The sequence below is a fragment of the Megalobrama amblycephala genome, linkage group LG6, assembly GCF_018812025.1.
Source record: "Megalobrama amblycephala isolate DHTTF-2021 linkage group LG6, ASM1881202v1, whole genome shotgun sequence".
Classification (NCBI taxonomy): domain Eukaryota; kingdom Metazoa; phylum Chordata; class Actinopteri; order Cypriniformes; family Xenocyprididae; genus Megalobrama; species Megalobrama amblycephala.
The window spans coordinates 17462466-17484855 of record NC_063049.1 but is presented as its reverse complement, the minus strand read 5'-3'; the positions used below and the strand labels follow the sequence as shown (position 1 = coordinate 17484855).

At 36.1% G+C, this 22390-nt stretch overlaps 1 protein-coding gene across 1 annotated transcript in view; it reads right to left on the bottom strand.

The window, feature by feature from the left end:
* uxs1 (UDP-glucuronate decarboxylase 1) overlaps positions 1-22390 on the bottom strand; it is a 99839-nt gene that overhangs the window by 34495 nt on the left and 42954 nt on the right. The window contains exons 8-9 of the mRNA XM_048193137.1: positions 19804-19863; positions 12692-12813 (exon numbers count right to left, since the gene is read on the bottom strand). Coding sequence (XP_048049094.1) covers positions 12692-12813; positions 19804-19863 — 182 coding nt within the window. The remainder of the gene's footprint in view (positions 1-12691; positions 12814-19803; positions 19864-22390) is intronic.

Sequence of the window (22390 nt, the reverse complement as noted above, 5' to 3'; positions counted from 1 at the left end):
CTAACGAAACATTTAGAAAGACAATTTACAAATATCACTAAAAATATCATGTTATCATGAATCATGTCAGTTATTATTGCTCCATCTGCCATTTTTTGCTATTGTTCTTGCTTGCTTACCTAGTCTGATGATTCAGCTGTGCAGATCCAGACGTGTAATCCCTTTCATGATGTTGGGAACATGGGCTGGCATATGCAAATATTGGGGCGTACACCCCGACTGTTACGTAACAGTCGTGTTATGTTGAGATCCGCCTGTTCTTCGGAGGTCTTTTAAACAAATGAGATTTATATAAGAAGGAGGAAACAATGGAGTTTGAGACTCACTGTATGTCTTTACCATGTACTGAACTCTTTTTATTTAACTATGCCAAGGTAAATTCAATTTTTGAATCAAGGGCACCTTTAAGGACTGTAAAATCTCATTAATATGTGTGGCAAAGCTCATCACATTTTGATCTAAATTGACATCTTCAAAATACCCTGGAGCAAAACTGTGAGGGATACTTTGTAGCTGTGAGGGCATGCAGTAAATCTGTCTTCAGTGAAAGAAGCTTTAAATCAATACTTTCCATTAGATTGAATATGGACTGAGAGAGCCTTTTTGAGCAATGATGGGTCTCAACAATGCCGGAAAGCTGCAATTCAGGCTTAGCAAACTGTCATCTGTTGATTGAAATGACGGTGGAGACACAGAACCATAAGGCCCAACAGGAGAAGGAAACTGCTTGATGAGTGCAGGTGTGTGTGTGTGTGTGTGTGTGTGTGTGAAGGATGGTGATGTAATGAGATGGAGAGACAGCAAAAGGGATTGAATATGACTAATTAAGTCAATTAGAAAGTAAGACACATCACAAGGCACATGCAGTGTTTTTAACAACCTCCTTTAATACATTTATAAATGTAAAGGATAGAGATGAGATACCAGAAAAGTGGATTTCCAATAATGTAATAACCACTCAAACTAAACTAATGAGACAGGAGCTCAAGGAAGTGAAGTGCACATATCATGTGATTTGGTGAGTTTGTGGTATAAACACAACATCAATGCGAAGCTGTGGCAGCATAGCGAACATGCTTTTGACATGTTGTAGCCACAGCGTTCACTCGGGTTTAATGAGCTCCTGAATTCCACTCTGCAGATCTACCTTTACATTTATTCCTTTAGCAGACACTTTTATCCAGTAACTTACAAATTCAAATAGTAGCACAATATATTAAAATTATTAGAATATTACAAATATACAAATCATGATATGCACATTGCAACAGCTTGCAATAATTGAATAATTTTAACACTTCAAATAGTTATGAAAAGTCAGTTTTAGGTAGCAGAGAACAGACACACAACTGTTACTTGTGTGTGTGTGTGTGTGTGTGTGTGTGTGTGTGTGTGTGTGTCTGCGTGCACTCCAATGACATATGCGAGACAATCAACAAGTCTTTGCTCTAATAGTAATCTAGTCTGAGAAGATAAGCTGGCTGCTGTAAACTTTTTAGTTCCAAAAGAATGTTAAATGTACAATCAGTCATCTTCCAATCATTCCGTTTTGTTTGTTTGTTTTAATACTGAAATTAGAAAAGTGAAATCAGAAAACCTTTTTTCAGTTTTCATTTTTTTCCACACACACACACACACACACACACACACACACACACACACACACACACAAAAAAAAAAAAAAAGAAAAAAAAAAAAGAATTTGATGTTTTTTTCCAGCTCGATTTCATTTGCTCTGTTTACTGTGTCACACAGCTTTGCCACACAGATTTTGATAGTTTGTCAGATGAATAAAACAGGTGATGTAGGTTGGGGGTAGTTGTGGGTGCAGATGGTAAGTAAATTAATGAGATAGACTAATATTTCATGCATAGTTTGCCAAATTTATTTGTAAATGTAGTGGCAATAAACGCTTTAAAGGGGACATCGGATGCAAATTTTCCACAAGTTAGTATGCTAGAAAAGTCTATAATGTACTTTGATTAAAAACAAATAAAAAAAACAAACAAAACAAAAAACAAAATTTTTATCATCAAAAACAGCTCTGTTCACAGCAAGCCATTTCGGTGCATGTCCCTTTAAATGATAATGAGCTACTGTTCACCCCACCCCTATCTTCTGTGGGCGGGCTGTTAACACTATTTGGCAGGTATTACACTGAGCTCACCATTCTTGAAATGTAATGTAATAAATGCTCAAAAATGATTAAAATACATTTGAAAATTACTTGTTAGTCATTAACTAACACCTTTATAAACCTTATTGTAGTGTTACCATTTTATCTTTACATAAAATGTTTGGGGCACCTTAAAGCATTGTTCATTATAAACTTGCATATATGAATTACAGTGAGAGGGTTCTAAATAGAAATGACAACATTTATGTTTGTTCCACTGTGTTATTTTGATAATGAACAAGCTGCAATGTCACGTTTGCAGCGCTTTGTTGTGTGTGCGTGAGGCGCCGGCGCGATCAAACAGCAGTCTTTGCAAGGGACTTGCCTCATCGTCATGGCAACGGTTCATGGCCAGGTCAGATTAAGTCAGAGTTTGTTGTTGTTTATTGGAAAAGCATACCACAATGCTCAGACATTCCACAACCCAACAAAAGCCGATTAAACATGTTCAGATGGGTGAAAACAAACCCTGACCAACGGCAACAGACGCCGACAGGGTTATCACACTAGCTGCGTCTCATTTCGGAGGCTGCGTACTGATCCAACAAACTCCAACAGACGTGTTTGTTGGCATTCATCTGTGTGGTGTCTACTGGCCTTTAACTTTAGCCGCATTCATCTAGCGCAGACATAAATGCATATAGGCAGATCCGGGGGTGCATTCCCTTCAAAAACAAAATGAATCCACTGCATCTTCAGCGGCTCAGACATCGAGAGTAAAGGATGACTGTTATGTTCATTCTTATATCCAATAACAAAATTTATGTCACTTTTGCCAAGAATCTGTGAACGGCTTGATCTGACAAGTGCTTATGATTTGTGGGGATAAAAAAAAGAACTTTGTGGATTTTTATCATTATAGGGTGGATGTGTAGACACACTGCCAACACACATTTATGTCCAAACACCTTGTAAAAGTGAATTTTGCATCCAATATCCCCTTTAAGAATCCATTCAACTGTAGAAGAAGATGACTATGATTCTGTTGAGCAGAACTGGGGAAGAACCGACAAAAGCAATATTTGTTTGACCAATCAGTGGAAAGGGGTGTTTCATTTCTGCCCACATGTAGAGATCGAATATTCTAAGCTGTTTATTAATTTTCTACCCCTTAAAAAAAAAAAATCAAGCCAAATTCTTGTTTTTGTTTTTTGTTGAAAAAATTAAAAACGAAAAAGGTGCCATTTTCTCTTTTTTTCTGCATTCAATATTAAATTTAAAAAAATAAACAAAAAACCCCCCAAAAAACAAATGAACTGAAGATACACTGATTATGTACGCTAGTTATATTAATATCAGTTTTAAACATATTTACATATAAACTGAATTTACACACTTAAAGCATTATCATCTTACATACCACATTTCACATTCTTTAACAAGCCCTAGTGAACAGCATAAGCAATAAGTATTGCTATCATATCACATGTCTACTGAACATTAATATAGTATCTAGATCAATATTTGAATGGATTTATCCATTTAATCAATGTATGTATAACAACAACTTTAATAAATATGCTTTTATAAGTGTGAGAGTAAGAGATCTCATTTAAAAATCTAATTCCTTCAATCACAAAGAGGTGTTAATGTGTGGTCAGAGGAGAACAGAGTCTGTCTGTAGTCAGCAAAGGGCAATCATATGAATAGGTAAGTCAATTGCTATGGATGGAAGGAAGCACATGACTGAAAGAGTGAATAGAGTGAAGAGTAAATCTAATTAAGCATAAATGATTGCAGAGAAGCACTTCCACCAGCCCAAAGATTTGCCTCAGACACAGATGTTAGGATGGGTGAGAGAAAGATGGACTGATAATTAAAGAATAGAGGAGACACCGAAAGTGCAGGAAAGCAAAAATCAAAATGAGAAAATGAAAAGCTAAGGGAGAGAGTGGACATAAGTAAGAAAGGTTCATTTCTAGGTCTACCTAATCTAAAGTTTGCTACTAGCTGCTGGTATTGGAGAGCTACTTCACTGTGAAAATTCATTTAAAGGTGCCCTAGAATTAAAAATTGAATTTACCTTGGCATAGTTGAATAACAAGAGTTCAGTACATGGAAGTGACATACAGTGAGTCTCAAACACCACTGTTTCCTCCTTCTTATATAAATCTCATTTGTTTAAAAGACCTCCGAAGAACAGGCGAATCTCAACATAACACCGACTGTTACGTAACAGTTGGGATCATTAATATGTATGCCTCCAATATTTGCATATGCCACCTCATGTTCAAGGTATTACACAAGGGCAGGACGTCTGGATCTGTGCACAGCTGCATCATCAGACTAGGTAAGCAAGCAAGAACAATAGCGAAAAAATGGCAGATGGAGCAATAATAACTGACATGATCCATGATAACATGATATTTTTAGTGATATTTGTGAATTGTCTTTCTAAATGTTTCGTTAGCATGTTGCTAATGTACTGTTAAATGTGGTTAAAGTTACCAATGTTTCTTACTGTATTCACGGAGACAAGACTGTCGTTATTTTCATTTTTTAAACACTTGCAGTCTATATAATTCATAAACACAACTTCATTCTTTATAAATCTCTCCAACAGTGTGTAATGTTAGCTTTAGCCATGGAGCACTATCAAACTCATTCAGAATCAAATGTAAACATCCAAATAAACACTGTACTTATGCGATCAGACATGCTGCATGACGAACACTTTGTAACGATCCATTTTGAGGGTTATGTTAACTGTGTGAACTTTGTTTATGCTGTTTAAGGCATGTGGGAGCTCCAGGAGCGGTGAGCACGAGAATTTAAAGGGAATTTAAAGGAGAATATTGCAGAATGGTTTGCTTTCCACAAATGAAAAGTTGTTTTCTAATAAGGAACGATCAGATGTTATTTTTCAACAAGACAATGCTCCTTCCCAAATTGCAAAGACAAGTGGCTTGAGAACAAGTCCACCAGGCACATGTTTTTGCCTGGTCAGATTGAGGATTTGAACCCTATAGTAAATATTTGGTCTTACATTAATCTCAAATGAACTGGAAGACATTTTTCAACTGACCTGTCTGAAGCCATTAACATTGAGTGGAACAACACTGACTCTTCTTCCTGTAAAAGCTGTCTGCAAGTTGGGGAAGGCTATTCCATGCTACATTACTTTAAAATATTTGCAATTCTTGCTAATTTCCTGACCAGTGATTTGTGATTAAGATGGTTAAAACCATTAAAAGACCACTAAATATTTTGCCATTTTTAGCTTGGCACAAGGAGTGTATGTTCCACATAAGGAAGAAAGTCATACATGTTTGAAATTAGGCTGAGTAAATGATAAAAATTTTCATTTTTGGGTGAACTATCACTTTAAGCTGGGTTTCAATTAAAAAAGTCACAATTACTAGAGATGCACCAATGTATTGGCTATCAACCGGTACCGGCTGATAAAAGCTATTATTATCATGGCCAATTGTTTAAAAACTGCCGATGGTCAGGGAGATTATATCCTGTCAATCAAAAGGGTTGCGGAAAGACGTGTTCAGACTGCAACTCTTACATACTGTGTGTGAAGAAAATCCCTCGTGTGTTGAATTTTAACACACTAACAGTTTAAAAATAATAGTGGTGTTAAACTCTTTTTGACCCTATGAATCACAGGTAGTTCAAGCCAGGTTTGCCAGGTCTGTGTTTTTTTTCCTATATCAAATATTATTTGTAGCTTCTCTCATCCAATAATCACAAAAAGATTTGTGCTTTATTATTTCTGATATTAATTAAAGTTTCAGTTTTCAAATTCCGTCCATTTTATCATGAAATTCAAACAATAAATGGCGTTTTGACGCTCTTAAATGTGACGTATCAGATCGCTGTAATGCCTCAGCTCAGGCGGCAGCTCGGAGCACGAGTCTTTTCTTCCTCTTCAATAGTTATATCTCGAAAAACATAAATGAACATCAAAGGTATGTTGAAATATATTGTATAACTTACTAGAATATATCATGTATCATGTAATCACTTTATTTGTGTTTCAACCGCGGAAAGTTTTATACATTTCAGTTTTTATTTGAGTATAATTATTATATCTGAAAATAAACAGCAGCTGAATATAACACCTCTGTTGTTAATTATAACCTCTAATATTGTAGTGTACCAAATGAGAGGGTTCCCTGTACAGTTTGCAACATTATTTGGGAGAGATTTTTTTTTTTCCTTAAGAAAAATCAAACTATGGGTATCGGCCGATATCATTCTGAATAATCGGTATTAGCAGAGAAATTTAGTATCGGTACATCTTTTATTAGGTGGCAGAAACAACCTTCTTGCATGAAAGGTGGTGAACAGAAACTATTCTTTTTAGACAAAAAAAAAAACAAAACAAAAAAACAGACTTTTATTTTTATATCAAACAGCCTTTATCTTTCTCAAATGTCACTGAATTTCATTTGAAAAAGATGTCAGCCACATATGCCAGCTGCCACATGTCACTGATGATATTCAAATCAAACATGAGGCAGCATTTCTCATGTGGTGGCATGTAGAGCGACAATGTGTGTATTGTTGGAAGAGTGAATGCTATAAAGACAACCTAAGAGTGACACCAAGAGAAGAAAATAGATCAAATCAGCTGCACCAAAGGGTGGTGCCAATCAATCATACAGAATGTTCAACAAGATGACAGACAGGAAATGAAACTGTCAGAGAACCAAAGAGGCAGATGATCATTGAGATCTTACCTTTGTCTCTCAGAGCCCAAAATTATATAGATATAACATATCTTCCAAACTGTGTTTTTGTCTTATCCTGAATCACTATAGTATGCCTATAATAAGTATTTACATTCCAAATATTTTAAACTAGGTGGGCTGAAAACTACTGCAGAAAAGCCCAGTGCCTGTGTGACTCACTGCTAGAGTGGTAAAAGTTATATAGTGTAGCTTTAACGGACTACTTATCATGAAATTGATAGATTTTTTTTATATTTCAAAGTGCACAACATTTCATTAAAAAAATTCCACAACACATGCATGCATTTGTTCTTAACCTGGCTATAATGTTCTAATGTAATGAATGTAATGTAATTCTAGTGTAATGAATTTCGGGTATTCTAAATGAGTGACCATATGCTAGAGGTTAATCATTTGCATAAAACACACTCAAACCATCTCCATATAAGGGCTTTCCTCACAACCTTTCCTTTACAGCCTTTCGTCACTCTCCGCAAACATATGACGCTCTTTAAAGACTCATTCTTGAATGCACATGCACAGCAATAGCATCCTCAAGCAATACCACATTAGTCTAGTCTAGTCTTAATCTATTACAGTGTATAAAATGAAACATTTAAGATGAAATTTCTATTTAAAAAATGCAATCATGTTTATAGGGTCACCTAGAGTATGTGATTTTAGCATGTAACACATTTTAGAATAAAAGTTATAAGTGAACCATGATTTGTTTGTGAAAACGTTCGTATGTAGATTTCACACAAATTTTGCATACAAACTAGGGATGTGTGTAACGACTAATTTCATAACCGTTTAAATGAAAATTCTGCAACTGACTAGTCTAACCACGCCCCCCAGAAACAGACTGTATATGCGATCCTTTTGAAAGAACACAAACTATGAACAGTAAAAACCCATACTGAATGCTGCTAAAAATATATATGTGATGTTCTTGCCTTGATTATGATCATTGTATATTAAACTTGTGCATTCATTTAAGCAAAGCTGGCAATTAGACATATTTATTCAAATCAACTAAATCAATAGGTAGCGCAGGACCAACGACTTCAAACGTAATAGCCCGTTAAAAACGTATTTCCTAAAATAAAATGAAAAAGCTCATAAAGCTTGATTCTTATGATTCTTATGTTCAAATACTGTTTAAAAAAGCTTGTTTTTCATGCTAGACTAGCCAATGTGCATGCAGAGTCATAAGCACGAGTCTGAGAACGCTGCCTGTTTCTATAGCAACCGGAGCTTCTAACGGCAGCTGCAGTGACACGATGACTTGACTAATCAACGATTGGCTCTTTCACTTAGAAAGAGGGGCTTATTTGCCATATTGGGTGTTGCACTTTCTCCCATAAATAAGTAATATGAGTGCATCGTCTTCCTATATATAAAGTCTTTAATGAAAAGTATCTGTACATGTTGCAACTGACAACTGCATTATTTAACCTTTTTTTTTATTATTATTGATATAGCAGCTGTTCAAGTGTCAAGTAAGTTTCATTCATTACGTTTCTCCTTTAATCAGCAATAAAATGTCATACCGTATTGTCCCATTAACCAGGAATACAACAAGCTTAATTGTTACATTAATTTGACATGACATTGAAGAAAATGGAAAAGTTTTGTGTAGGCTTTCAAATACTCCCTCACCTTGCTCATCTTCAGAGTGGATATTTCTCTGAATCCACCATGAGCGCCACAGAGAAAACCAATGCAGGCAATATCTGAGGTAAAATTAAATGACTTTGTTTTCTGCTGCAGTGCAGATATACACTTAACATAATTTATTAAATTTTTTAAGATGTAACATTAACATGACGATAATTGAAACATAGCCTTTGTAAAATATAAAGCAAAACATTTAATATGCAAAAAAAAAAAAAAAAAAAAAAATGTAAACGACTATTATTTTCTAGCAGCAGCAGTATCATTTAACCCTCTGGAGTCTGAGGCTGATTTGGGGCTTGGAGAAGTTTTGAAATGCCCTGACATTTGTGCTTTTTTCAGTTGTTCATAAACATATAAATGACAAAAGTGTCATTACACTGTATTCAGCACAAACTAGGCTACAATAATATGTGAGGAACATGTATGTACATGTTTGTATTTTTGAAGAATAATGTTTATGCGTGGTTATTGAAAAAACAAAAAACTTAAGTCACTGAAATAAGGCCAAAAAAAGTATATTAAATCTGTGTTCAAAATGTAATAAGATGTATTTCTGTAATGCAAAGTGTCTGAACAATTATGTTACCTCTATGGCATTTCATATAGGCTTTTAGCTTAAAAGCATGCACATTTGGAGAAATATTGATGGATTCTTATATATTTATGTCAATTTTCTATACTGAGAAGTAATATTTATTGTCATCACTATGAGTGCTGGATATTGTTTTTTCAATTCATACTTGCAGCCGGAGGGCGCTCTCTGTACACCTTTAGGCCACAAATTCATATAAAGAAGAAAAGGAACTAGGAACTAACGGCATGTCTTCTAGAGATCGCTAACCATTGCTTTAACATCCAAATAAACACTTTTCAAGACAATAAATACACGATTGAGACGATGTATGCATGTATTGCCTCTGAATTTGCGTCTGAATAGCGCTAGCTCCGTGGGTGTGGCCGCATTAGCAGATAATGAGCTGAATCATGGACTTCTGACATGGCTCTCTTTTCATACAGATTACATAAACACAGAATGTTTGTTTTCGATTTGACTTGCACGATTTAAAACCTGACATTTCAACGTTTCTTTAGACGTAAGTGTCATTTTTTTTGTCATTAGTATTCATAAGTTACAGTTCATTTTCTGAGAACTATCAGATTGGACTTTGTTCAGAGGGAGAGGAGAGATCATGCATCATGTTAGTTTTCTTTATTTTACAAAAAGCACAACATTGTGTTTTTACTCTGAGTGTACACAAATAAAAGAAGACATTCTATATTTTCAATTGATATATTACTTATGTCTCTATGACAAGAAATGACGGAGTATTTTAAGACTGTTTTGCTGCAATGTAAAAAAAATCCTGCAAAACGCGCCGGCGCGTTTTCAGACCTCAGGGAGTTAATGGACTAGTTGGCTAGTCTCACACATCCCTAGTAAAAAAAAATAAATAAATACTGGTAATGGTTTGAGTCACCATTTATGTTTCACATTCAACCGCACTGCTGTTGCCAAGATCTCTTAATTTTTCTACACAAATATTTGTCACTCCTCCAAGGATTGAAATTCTAGCCCTTTGATGTACAAACAATAGCTGAGATTCTTATGTCATTATTTCAAGTTCTCCATGGCTTGGGAGATCCAAGTTCAATTTGTGACTTTACATTATGTGTATTGTTAGCTTCTTCCTCTGGTAATTGGCTCTTACACAATACGTCTAGTTCTACGGTATGTTGCTCGGGTAAGAATGCGACAGCAAAGAACAAAGCAGACTAGAATAATGTGATGGCACATTTCTGAGGTCAAACCCCCAAGTGGCCAATTTTCTACGTTAATACACCTTGAGAGCAGGATGATTAAAATACAGCATAGAAATCCAGTTGCGACAGTTGTTAATTTCATCAGATATTTTTACATTTTAGTCTTAGTCCTGTATACTTTTTAGTTTTTATCATATATTTAGTCAACTTTGTCCTGTTTTTGTTTATTCAAGTTTTAGTCGACTGAGGCCTGGGGCCTGTACCATGATGGTAGCTGAAAAAACTCAGGGTTATAGGATTAGTTTCAAGTTGACAAAACCAAACCACTCTAATCCAGCTTTGTTGATACCATGATGCTGATCATCAACTTTCTCTGTCAACTCAGGCTTTGATCCTGAGTTTGTGGAGCGCGAAAAAAAAAAAAAAGAATTTAAACGCATTTACACTAAATAAAATACTTGTCCAAGAAAGAGGACAAATAAAATAAATTATCTTGCTCTATCAGTGCAAGTGAAATTTGTGAAATTAGTTTAGTTGATAATATATAGTGATAGAGACTCAAACATATAAGGTCACATGTAGTCATATTTAAAGGAACACTCCACTTTTTTTTTAAATATTTTCCAAATCTCCTAGAGTTAAACATTTGAGTTTTACAGTTTTCGAATCCATTCAGCCTATCTCCGGGTCTGGCGGTACCACTTTTAGCTTAGCTTAGTATAGTTCATTTAATCTGATTAGACCGTTAGCATCTCAATCAAAAATGACCAAAGAGTTTAGATATTTTTCCTATTTAAAACTTGACTCTACTGTAGTTACATCATGTACTAAGACCGACAGAAAATGAAAAGTTGTGATTTTCTAGGCCGATATGACTAGGAACTATACTCTCATTCCAGTGTAATAATCAAGGAACTTTGCTGCCGTACCAGGTTTTTTTTAAGCCTTTTGCAGGTGTTTTTAAGCCTTGCCAATCTAAATATTCAAGTACAAGAAGACGCAAAAGAGAACTCTGTACTTGCGTGCTGTTTGAGAAATTTTGTGTGCATAACACCTCCGAAGCGCACGCCTGGAAAGGCGCATGTCGGACTAATTTCTCTTTCACGTTTCCTTGCGCTTGAACGGACATATTCTCACAGAATCACTGCATGTAAAAATGCCCGTATTGAGTTGGTTATGTCTTAAGTGAACGTAAACAGTTAAATAAAACAGAAATAAAACACGTGTAATACTATATTGGATCCGGACATCTGTCTTAAAGTGACGGCAGCCTAATGAAACTGTTGTGTTTTTAATGTTAATTAAACAGCAAAAGACAAAGAATAAAAAAAAAATCACTAACTCCTTTTAACTGGATAACTTTTTTAACTTTAATAAGGATTAATCCATTTTTAATTCATATAGTGAAGACTATGCAATGTTATTTTACATTTAATTACTTTATTGAAATTTTGTACCAGAAGAGTACTGTTTATTTAATTTGTATGTTTGTTGTATTGTATTGATTTGTGCTATTGCTCATAATTTGATTATTTGTTCTTATTTTATTATTGACTTTGTCTTTAACAATATTTGAAATTGATATGATTATTTATTAAGGTTTCAGGGGTCAAAAACAATTAAAAAATAACTAGGCCTATTTTATTTTATTTATTTATTACTCTTTTGTGATGGGACCAGTGAAAAGTTTAGAAGGGTAAGTAAAACCACTTGCCTCACCGGGGGCAGCAGAAGCAGTAATAGCAAAAACACTTTGTATTGTCACACATTTATTCAGCAACCACAACTGAAAACAATATAGTTGAGATCCATGTTTGGATTTATTACAGTTCATCACTGAGAAGGTTTGATCACAGATTTCGTTGCATCAAACAGTGCAAGTGACTCATGAAGAAACAAGACTGACTGAATGACACTTTCATTTAAGCAGAATTTCTCCCTGAACTCCAGCTTGTTTGTCTGTGTTTTCAGATCATCGGCTGCGGTTCTGTAGAGAGTGTGTGTGCATGGTCGACAGATTGCAAATGTTGAGTAAAACACTGGGCAGAAAACGTATCCTTTTAACAGAAAAGCTCTGATTGGGGGATTTAAACTCTTGACATCTGACAACTTCAAGCATGCAAGCTTATAGAGGCTTGTATAACAGTCTGTAATATTTTGTCTCCTTTTTTTCTCGACAAAAATAAAGAGAGTTGTTGATAAAAAATGTATTTTTTAACTACATTTTAGTCTCATTTTTTATCTTCAAAAATATTGCATGTTGATATAATCATTTAATGATTTTGGTGTCTGGTCATCGACCTGTCTTAGACATAGTTTCCGTTAATAAAATGAACACTACTGCTACACAGTGGCAAGCAGTAGAGTATTCATGGGTGAATTTCACTCTTACCTGTTTCATGTAGGCGTAGCACATCGTCTCAGCAACACGCTTTCCCTCATCATAACAAGCCCGGGGACCGATAGGGTTCACATGACCCCAGTACTCCTCATTCTGGGGATGCACCTCTGGGTCTAGAAGACAACAAAAACACACAAATATGATATATGATACACAACCCCCTATGGATCACATTTCACACAAATATTTCAATTTGTAAAACAAGAGGGAGAACTATAATGGATGACATTGCAATATAAACTAGAACAAATTTCAGTCCTGCACACTAAAGTTTGCATCAAGCTTGTAAGCTTGATTAGTGTGCTGGATAAATGTTTAAATATCCAAAGGGAAAAAGTGTACAATACAGTCATATATGATACATGCAAAATATGTTTTTAAATGGTAATTTCTGGGTGAAACAACCTTTTACATACAAATTTTATAGTCTGCATTTGTGTGGTCATAGAACTACAGGTGCTGGTCATATAATTAGAATATCATCAAAAAGTTCATTTTTTTTATTGTAAATTATTTTTAAAAATGAAACTTTCATATATTCTAGATTCCCTACATGTAAAGTAAAACATTTCAAACGTTTTTTTTTTTTTTTAATTTTGATGATTAGAGCGTACAGCTCATGAAAGTCCAAAATCCAGTATCTCAAAATATTAGAATATTTCCTAAGATCAATCAAAAAATGGATTTGCAAAACAGAAAAGTTCAAGTTCTTTAAAGTATGTTCATTTGTGCACTCAATACTTGGTCGGCAGCACATATTACAGCAAATGACTTGCTCCTAGCAAAAATTACAGCATCAGTGAAGTGTGGCATGGAAATGATCAGCCTGTGGCACTGCTGAGGCACTATTGAGCCTTCAGATCATCTGTATATTGTTGGATCGACTGTTTCTCATCTTTCTCTTGAAAATATCCCATAGATTCAGGTCAGGCATGTTGGCTGGCCAATAAAGCACAGTAATATCATGGTCAGCAAACCACTGCCACTGTGGGCAGGTGCTTAAGTCCTGCTGGAAAAGGAAATTAGCATCTCCATAAAGCTTGTCAGAAGATGGAAGCATAAAGTGCTCCAAAATCTCCTGGAAGATGGCTGCATTGACTTTGTACTTGATAAAACACAATGGACCAACACCAGCAGACGTCACGGCCCCCCAAATCATTACTGACTTCAGAAACTTCACACTAGACTTCAAGCAGCTTGGATTCTGTGCCTCTCCAGTCTTCCTTCAGACTCTGGGACCATGATTTCAACATGAAATGCAAAATTTACTTTTATCTGAAAAGAGGACTTTCGACCACTGTTCACTGTCCAGTTCTTTTTCTCCTTAGCCCAGGTAAGATGCTTCTGACGTTGTTTCTGTTTCAGAAGTGGCTTGGTAGTCCTTTTCCTGAAGATGTCTGAGTGTGGTGACTCTTGATGCACTGACTCCGGCTTCATTCTACTCATTGTGAAGCTCTCCCAAGTGTTTGAATCGGCTTTACTTGACAGTATTCTCAAGCTTGCGGTCATCCCTGTTGCTTGTGCACCTTTGCCTACCCAATTTCTTCCTTCCAGTCAAACTTTGCATTTAATATGCTTTGATACATCACTCTGTAAACAGCCACCCCATTCAGTAATGACATTCTGTGACTTACTCTCTTTGTGGAGGGTGTCAATGATTGTCTCCTGAACCATTGCCAAGTCAGCAGTCTTCCCCATTAGTGTGGTTTCAAAGAACAAGAGATACCCGGAATTTATACTGTAGGGATGGTCATTTAATGAAACTCACATGTAAATATTCTAATATTTTGAGATACTGGATTTTGGACTTTCATTAGCTGTATGCTCTAATCAACAAATTAAAAAAAAAAAAAAAAAAAAAAAAAAAAACAAAACTTTTTAAATTTTTTACTTTACATGTAGGGAATCTAGAATATATGAAAGTTTCATTTTTTTAAATAATTTACAATAAAAAATGAACTTGTTCCACGATATTCTAATTATATGACCAGCACCTGTATACACAAACAAATGAATTTAAAAAAAGGGGTTCAAAACTTTTGATCTAGGTCAGTCATGATGGACTGACATTCAAACTTAACACTGTTGATCAACTGATGAATAAAGAAAGAGCTACTTCCATGCTAGATAGTTGCTATATGAAGAGCTGAAACACTCTGGTATTACCAGTGACAACCAGGAACAGACCGGTTGACAACTACAAACAGGGCAGAGACAGCTGGAGAGACACAGGGCAGAGCAATTGATCTTGCGGAGAGCAGAGAGCCATAGGAGGGGAAGAAAAGAGAGGGCAAGAAGAACAGCGCCATTCATAGCCAACCCCTACCAGCTGACCAAGTAGCTTCTCAGGCAGAAGGGGGAGGGGGGTACGGTTGACTTGCTCCAAAGGTGAGATTAATGACTATCTCAAGCGCACCTACAGTGACCTGAAGAGCCAACAATTGGACTCATGTAAGGCACTGATAAATCCACCTGAGCCACCATTAAATTTCAATCTGAAAGTCTGAGAGAAGTCGAAGAAGTTGTCAAGAGGCCAAGAGTCAACTATTCAGTACCTGGGCCAAATGGGGTGCCCTATAGAGTGCATAAGGCTTTGGAGGTCCCTGAAGGCAATCTGGAAGAGAGGAAAGGTTGCACAATCTTGGTTGCTCAGATGTGCTGAGGGGGTATTTATACCACTTTTATCTTTACTCAGTGTCAAGAGTAAGATCTTCTTCAGCATTCTGGCCAAGAGACTTTCCTGCTGGGAAACAGATAAATTGATACATCAGTAGAAAAGGGAGGCATATTAGAGGTGCTGGGGTGCCTTGAACATACAGGTGTGGTGTCTCAGCTCATCAGAGAGGCAATGGGAAGGGGGGACTTGGCGGTAATTTGGATGGATCTAACCCACGCCTACGGCTCAATACCTCCCAAGCTGGTTGAAGTGATACTGGAGAGATACCATGTACCCCAGAAGGTGAAACAGTTTATTCTGGACTACTTCAGTAAGTTCTGTGTGAGTCTCTGTAGGCACACTGTCTGCTGACTGGCACCAGCTGGAAGTAGGAATTATCACTGGGTGCACTCAGTGACCCTCTTTGCGCTGGCAATGAATATGCTGGTCAAATAAGCAGAGACGGAGTGCATAGGCCCCCTCAGCAAGTCTGTAGTGAGGTAGCCACCTATTATGACCTTACTGTAACATCATCAACAGTGCATGGAGTCAGCTGGATCCTTCAGGGGTTGTAGAATCTCATTTCGTGGAAACATATGCATTTTAAACCCCCAAAATCCTGGTATTTAGTATAAAAGAAAGGAAAGGTGATGGACAAGTTCCGCTTCAGGCTGGGAGAAGACCTGATCTTGTCTGTCACAGAAAAACCAGTGAAGAGTCTTGGGAAGGTCGTCAGCTGCAGCCTGAAGGATACAGATTCCATCAAGGACACCATTTGGAGAGATGGCTGAGAACTGTGGACAAGTCTGGAATCCCTGGGAAATTTAAGGCCTGGATCTACCAGCATGGAATTTTTCCAAGAATCCTCTGGCCCCTACTCATCTATGAAGTCCCTATGGCTTTGAGTGCAGAGTGAGCAGCTATCTACGCAGATGGCTGGGTGTGCCACGTAGCCTGAGTTGTATTGGGTTGTATGGAAACAGCAACAAGCTCAGGATCCCATTCAGCTCCATCAGGGAGAAATTCATCATCACACGGGCATGAGAACATTTGCAGTATTTGGGGTCGAAGGATGCTAAAGTGAGGCATCATCGTGAGGACAGGGTTGAAGTGGAAGGCAGCTGAGGCAGTCCAACAGGCAGAAGCTAGGCTGAAGCAGAAGGCTCTCATCCGTACTGTTGCACAGGGCAAGGCTGGAGTCGGAAGTTCAACACCAAACTGTTGCATCACTGCCAGCGAGAAGGATAGGTCAAGGCTAGTGCAAGCAGCAATCAGCTGTTTATAAGTGGCTGACTGCAAAACCCTGAAAACAAAAAGTAGAGGACCCAAATTGCTTTCAGAGGGGATAAACTGGGCACAATTATCACGATTACTATATTACCATCCACATTAAAGGATGATAATGTTTTATTTTAAGAATGTACTGCAGTTATGTTGTCTGTCACTTTAAATGCTTGAGCTCTTTAAAGTCTGCAGGAGTCTGATTGACTCTGCCAATGTTTTAATTGTTTATCAGCTGGAAAAAAAATGTTTTGAAAGTGATTCCAATATCATTTCTCTGCATAGTTATCCGTTGTGGTGTGAATTAGGACAATTACTAAAATTTTACAGTTACAGTCATCATAGTTATCATTGGCATGACCAACTGAGCTAGACAGACAGAGATGTCTGACACTGGCAGTAGACAACAGTGCAAAGTATCTTGTAAATCCTGAATTCCCAAGCATGATGGCCAAAGATCATGCAAATAATCAGAAGAATAATATTTGGGCACAGTCTGCAGCTTTGGTGGAAAGCCAGTGGTAAGTGTTTTGAGAGTCATAATCAAGCTTGGTAATGAACCCCCTGGGACACTTTCTTTCTTTCGCTTTTTTTAACACGATGCCAGCTTCTATGGCTATATTCATGGCAAACCCTTGGACACAACTGTAAAGAATGAAAAGAACACTGCAATAATCCAAAATAAGACAGGGAAAATGATATACTGCAAACAAATTTGTTCAGAACAAACTGAAAGGTAATTGCTATACGTTCCAAAATACCCTGAGTTGTGAAGCCATTAAAACCAGTTATTGATGTAGTTGAAGATGCTTTAAAGAAATTCTGCTGACAATTCCGGTCAATGAATCAATCTGGTGAGAAGAAAATTATTTTTAGTGATCACTGTACATGTAGATAAAGTTCGTTTTTGTTATTCAAGTTTACATTCATATTATATAATTCCCTCAATAACACATACATTTATGTTCTCAAACAAATTGTGCTTTTAGGTGTAAAAGATTGATTCTTGGATTTCAATGCAATCCAGTGTCCTTGGTTGATTAAAAAGGCAGATTTCAAAGGCTGGAGCAACAGCTAGGGTGAAAGCAGGATTGATTTTTGCACATTCAATTGAACAGTCTTTTAAAGCAACTATCATGAATAGTAACTAAAGCTTGTAATAAATGACATTAGTCAAAAAGATACTAAAGAGAAGAGCAAATAGAGAGAAAAAATAAATAAAATAAATACAAACAAAAAAAACCTTGACTGCACATAACTAATTTGTAGGGCTAGGTTGAAAATATTGATTTCTCAATTTTAATTCTCATTTTGATTAACTGATATTGATTCTTAAATCCCAAGAATCCAACATTTAGTTTAGGCTGTTTTCAGATGATGCTTGAACAAAACTTCACTAAACATTATTTGTAGTGTTCCTCCAATCCAATAATCACAGTCCAGTAATCACTCTGTGCTGTGTTTCTTATGATATGAGAAAGTCTCATCTTACAAATTGTGTCAATTTTATTACTTATTTCAAACAATGGCGTGACAGATCTTTCCTTAAAAAAGTGTTTTTATGATGGCCACTGTATATATATATATATATATATATATATATATATATATATATATATATATATATATATATATATATATATATATATATATATATATATACACACATATATATATATATATATATATATATATATAATATGTGTGTGTGTATGTGTATATATATATATATATATATATATATATATATATATATATATATATATATATATATATATATATATATATATATATATATATATATATACACACACACACACACACACACACACACACACATATATATATATATATAATAATAAATGGAGTTGAAACATCATTGTCATGAACTTATTATAAAAACTGCCTTCTTTGTGCAATTAATGTTTGTATACAAATCAGTATATTCGAACCTTTAATATAATAATGTAGCAACTGACAGGGTTCCACTGAGCACATACACAGCAGATCAGCTGATAGACACCTGCTTTCAAATGCTCCCGTGTGAATCTGCGTAAGCTCTCGGTGAAGAGTATCAAAGAAGTCTATTGACAACATGTTTTTGAAGGGTTGTAGCCAATCACAGATAAATCTGTTGAGCGCATGAACACAATGGCCAATCAGAGGTGTTTAAGTTAGTCAGAATCTGCTCAACAGCACTCAAAATCCTAGGGGAAAATGCTGGTATTTTGACATTTATATAATTTCAGTACTAAGTTGGTAGCAAAGTACTGGTACTTTTGAAAACGCTAACTGTACCTGATTTATATCAAAATGAACTGATATTGGAATTGAATCAAATTGCAAGCTTGAGAAAATAAAATTTAATCGAATCATGTATCAATGACTAGCCCTATTAATTACTGGTAAGCTTAATTTCTATCTTGATGGATAGGGATCTGTGTTCATTCCCAAATCCCAAATGAGCTGATTATCCAACCATCAAAAGGCTGAAGATCAATTGCAGATTCCTCTCAGTCATTCAAAAAATAAGTAAATACTCATTTCAAAGGGTTGTGGGATCACCAAGAAAAGGTTTGGGTAAAATGGGTCACATTGGGTTATCTGGTTCAAATTCAGGGGAATCCAGGTGAATTGTTTAATTCACTTTCTTTGAATTAAATAAAATATCTTCAGATTTCTTGCTCCCTCTTCATAGCATATTCTATGGGTTTTGACATAGCCATAACATTTCATTTTTTTAGGACAAATTATATATGTTGCAGCAATTCAAGATGAACTCAAAGCAGCCTCCACTACATCACTTCTATCAAGATACTTCACAACTGGGATTGGGTTCTTTATTATTGCAGAGAACCACCATAAAGTCCTAGCTTTACCAAAATCTTTTCAGATACCAGACTCATGCACTCTGAAACTGACAGAAGCAGTTCATCCCTGTCTCTTCTAACCCTTGATCCAAACTCACCTAAAGCCATATACCTAAAGTACTGAAACTACTTGACTACAGGTCTCTTGATTTTAGGTTGCGGTTCTGGAATCTGATTATTTCTACAACAGACATCTAATGAAGAACAACAGGAGAACAGCAATTGATGTGTAAGTGTGTATAAATGTCCACTTCTCATCACTTTAAGCATTAGAATAGAGACATTTGTACACATACCTCCATACACTTCTGAAGTGGAAGCAAGGAGCAGGCGAGCTCCAACTCGCTTGGCCAATCCTGTGGATAGAGAGAGGCATGAGCAAATCAGTTGTTAAATTGTATCTAACCAGATAGAGTCTGGTTAGAGTGACTCATCAATCAAAATGTGACTCCCAATCGGGTGAGTCAGAAACAACCAAACCAGACATTAATCAGAAAAAGGCTACAAGCAAAAAGCAAAGATATCCTAATCAGGATATCAGCCAAAGAAAAATAATATGCAACAATCCACCTCTTTCACAGCTTAATGTTTGAATTGAGGTATTACATTCTCAGTATTTTCATTAAGTGTTTTGACTGGCTGGGAAAAAAAAGAAAGAAAATCAGATTCACTCTATTACAACAGGACATGCACAGGATGTACAGTACAATATCAACGATTATCTACACACTGATGCACTGCAATTTGATTTAAGCTTATGTTTCCCTGACACAGACAGCTGGTTAGCAAAATTAATTTAGATGGTTAAAAATGTTTAAAACAAAATGTAAAAAAAAAAAAAAAGAAATTGAAATGCTTGGCTATTGGAACTAAAAGGTTCATTCTCTATCACATTTGAAATGTATGGAGCTGTTTATGTGATACAGTTCACCAACAGCCAAGGTATGGTGAACTCCGATGAAATCATCAAATCTTACTCCCTCAACTCAACGAAGTGTGTGGTGTCATTCATGAATTCCAAAGATGAATCACATAGGTCTATAGCTTTGATTATGACCAAATTAGAAAGTTATAGACCACTGTTAAGAATGAATGACTTTCAAGTACTTCACACAACCTTTCCCAGCATTTCAAAGCTCAAAAGTTTGAATACTATACAATTTAAATGTTATTTTTAATGTGATGACCAAAAACTTTTTCTTTTTTTTTCCTCATCTTTCAAAGATTGTCCCCATTTGTAAAACTAAGTTTCACAATGTAGGGAAACTAACATTTGGCAAAAAACAAACACATAAAAAGTCAAAAAAGCCATATACAACTAGGATGGCTTGAGGGTGAGTAAATTTGGGAGTAATTTTCATTTTTGGGTGAACTATCCCTTTAATTTACTTACTTTTCTCTTTTATTAAGTAATTACAAATTACAGGTTACATGTAGTAATATAACAAAGTCAATCCTGCAATAAAAATATATTGCTTTGCATTGACCTGACCAGGCAGCCAATGTATGGCAGCCACCACACCCTGCCATATCCAACTGATGCCCCGATGCAAACGTCAAACTGTATTAGTTTACGCACTATGGTAAAAGTATTTTGAGGTCATGGTACTGTGAATGGAATCATATGAAAATAAGTCTTTATCAATTGAAAATCTGCCCCTGTAAATCATAATCTGTGTAAAAACGCCCACATAATCTATACACCGCGTTCCAAATTATTATGCAAGTGACATATCAGTAATGTCTTTTTAGATAACTGGTATCAATCTCAGACAAAATAATTTGCCAGGTCTACTTAGGTCTATGGAAACCCTACTTAGAGGTTGTTCCACATTATTAGGCAAGTCCAGTTCTCATGCCATATGGAGAGGAAGAAAGATCTTTCTGAAGATGAAAAGCATGAAATGGTCCAATGATGTGCAAAAGGCATGACAACTACTAATATTTTGTGAAACTGAATGGAGATTATCAAATTATCATAAGATTTTTGAGTGATTTAGAGCACAGCAGAACTCGGTCAGATAAAGGCTTATTAATGAAAGTTCCTGTCAAAAAAATGAATTGTATTAAAAGGGCAGCTATAAAAATGCCAGTGTTGAGCAGCAAACAGGTATTTGAAGCTCCTGGTGTCTCTGGAGTCTTAAGATGCTCTCCAGCATCTTGATGCTCTCTCTGGCAGTTGTGCGTAAAGATGCATTTCAGCCATTACTAACCAAACCTCACAAAGACAAACATTTACAGTGGGTGTAGAAATACATTTTCAAACAGTTTTATTGCTGTGGTGTTTTTTTGCAGCATGGGATAGTGCATAGTGCACTGTATTTCAGAAGGCACTATCCTCCTTTTTATATCATAGCTGAAAATGGCCAGTTATGAACTTCACATATCTTGCAAAAGTCATTTTAATACCCTCAGAGACCCTAAAGGGACCTTCCATCTCACTTCCCAATATTCCAGCCCAAATAATTACCCGCCAGCTCCTTGCTGACATCGCAGTCTTGTTGGAACGTGGTGGCCATTCACCAACCATCCAGAAATCCATCCGTTTAGACCATCTATTGTAGTACAGCATTAGTCAGTGAATAAAACTATTTAAAAAAGAGTCTTCATGTATTTCTACACCCACTGTTAATGTTTCTCTTTGTGAGGTTTGGTTAGTGGTGTCTAAAATGCATCTTTACGCACAACTGCTAGCCTGCATGGAGAGCTTCTTGAGACTCCAGAGACACCAGGAGCTTCAAATACCTGTTTGCTGCTCAACACTGGCTTTTTTATAGCTGCCCTTTTAATACAATTCATTTTTTTGACAGGAACTTTCATTAATAAGCCTTTATCTGACCGAGTTCTGCTGTGCTCTAAATCACTAACAAATCTTATGATAAT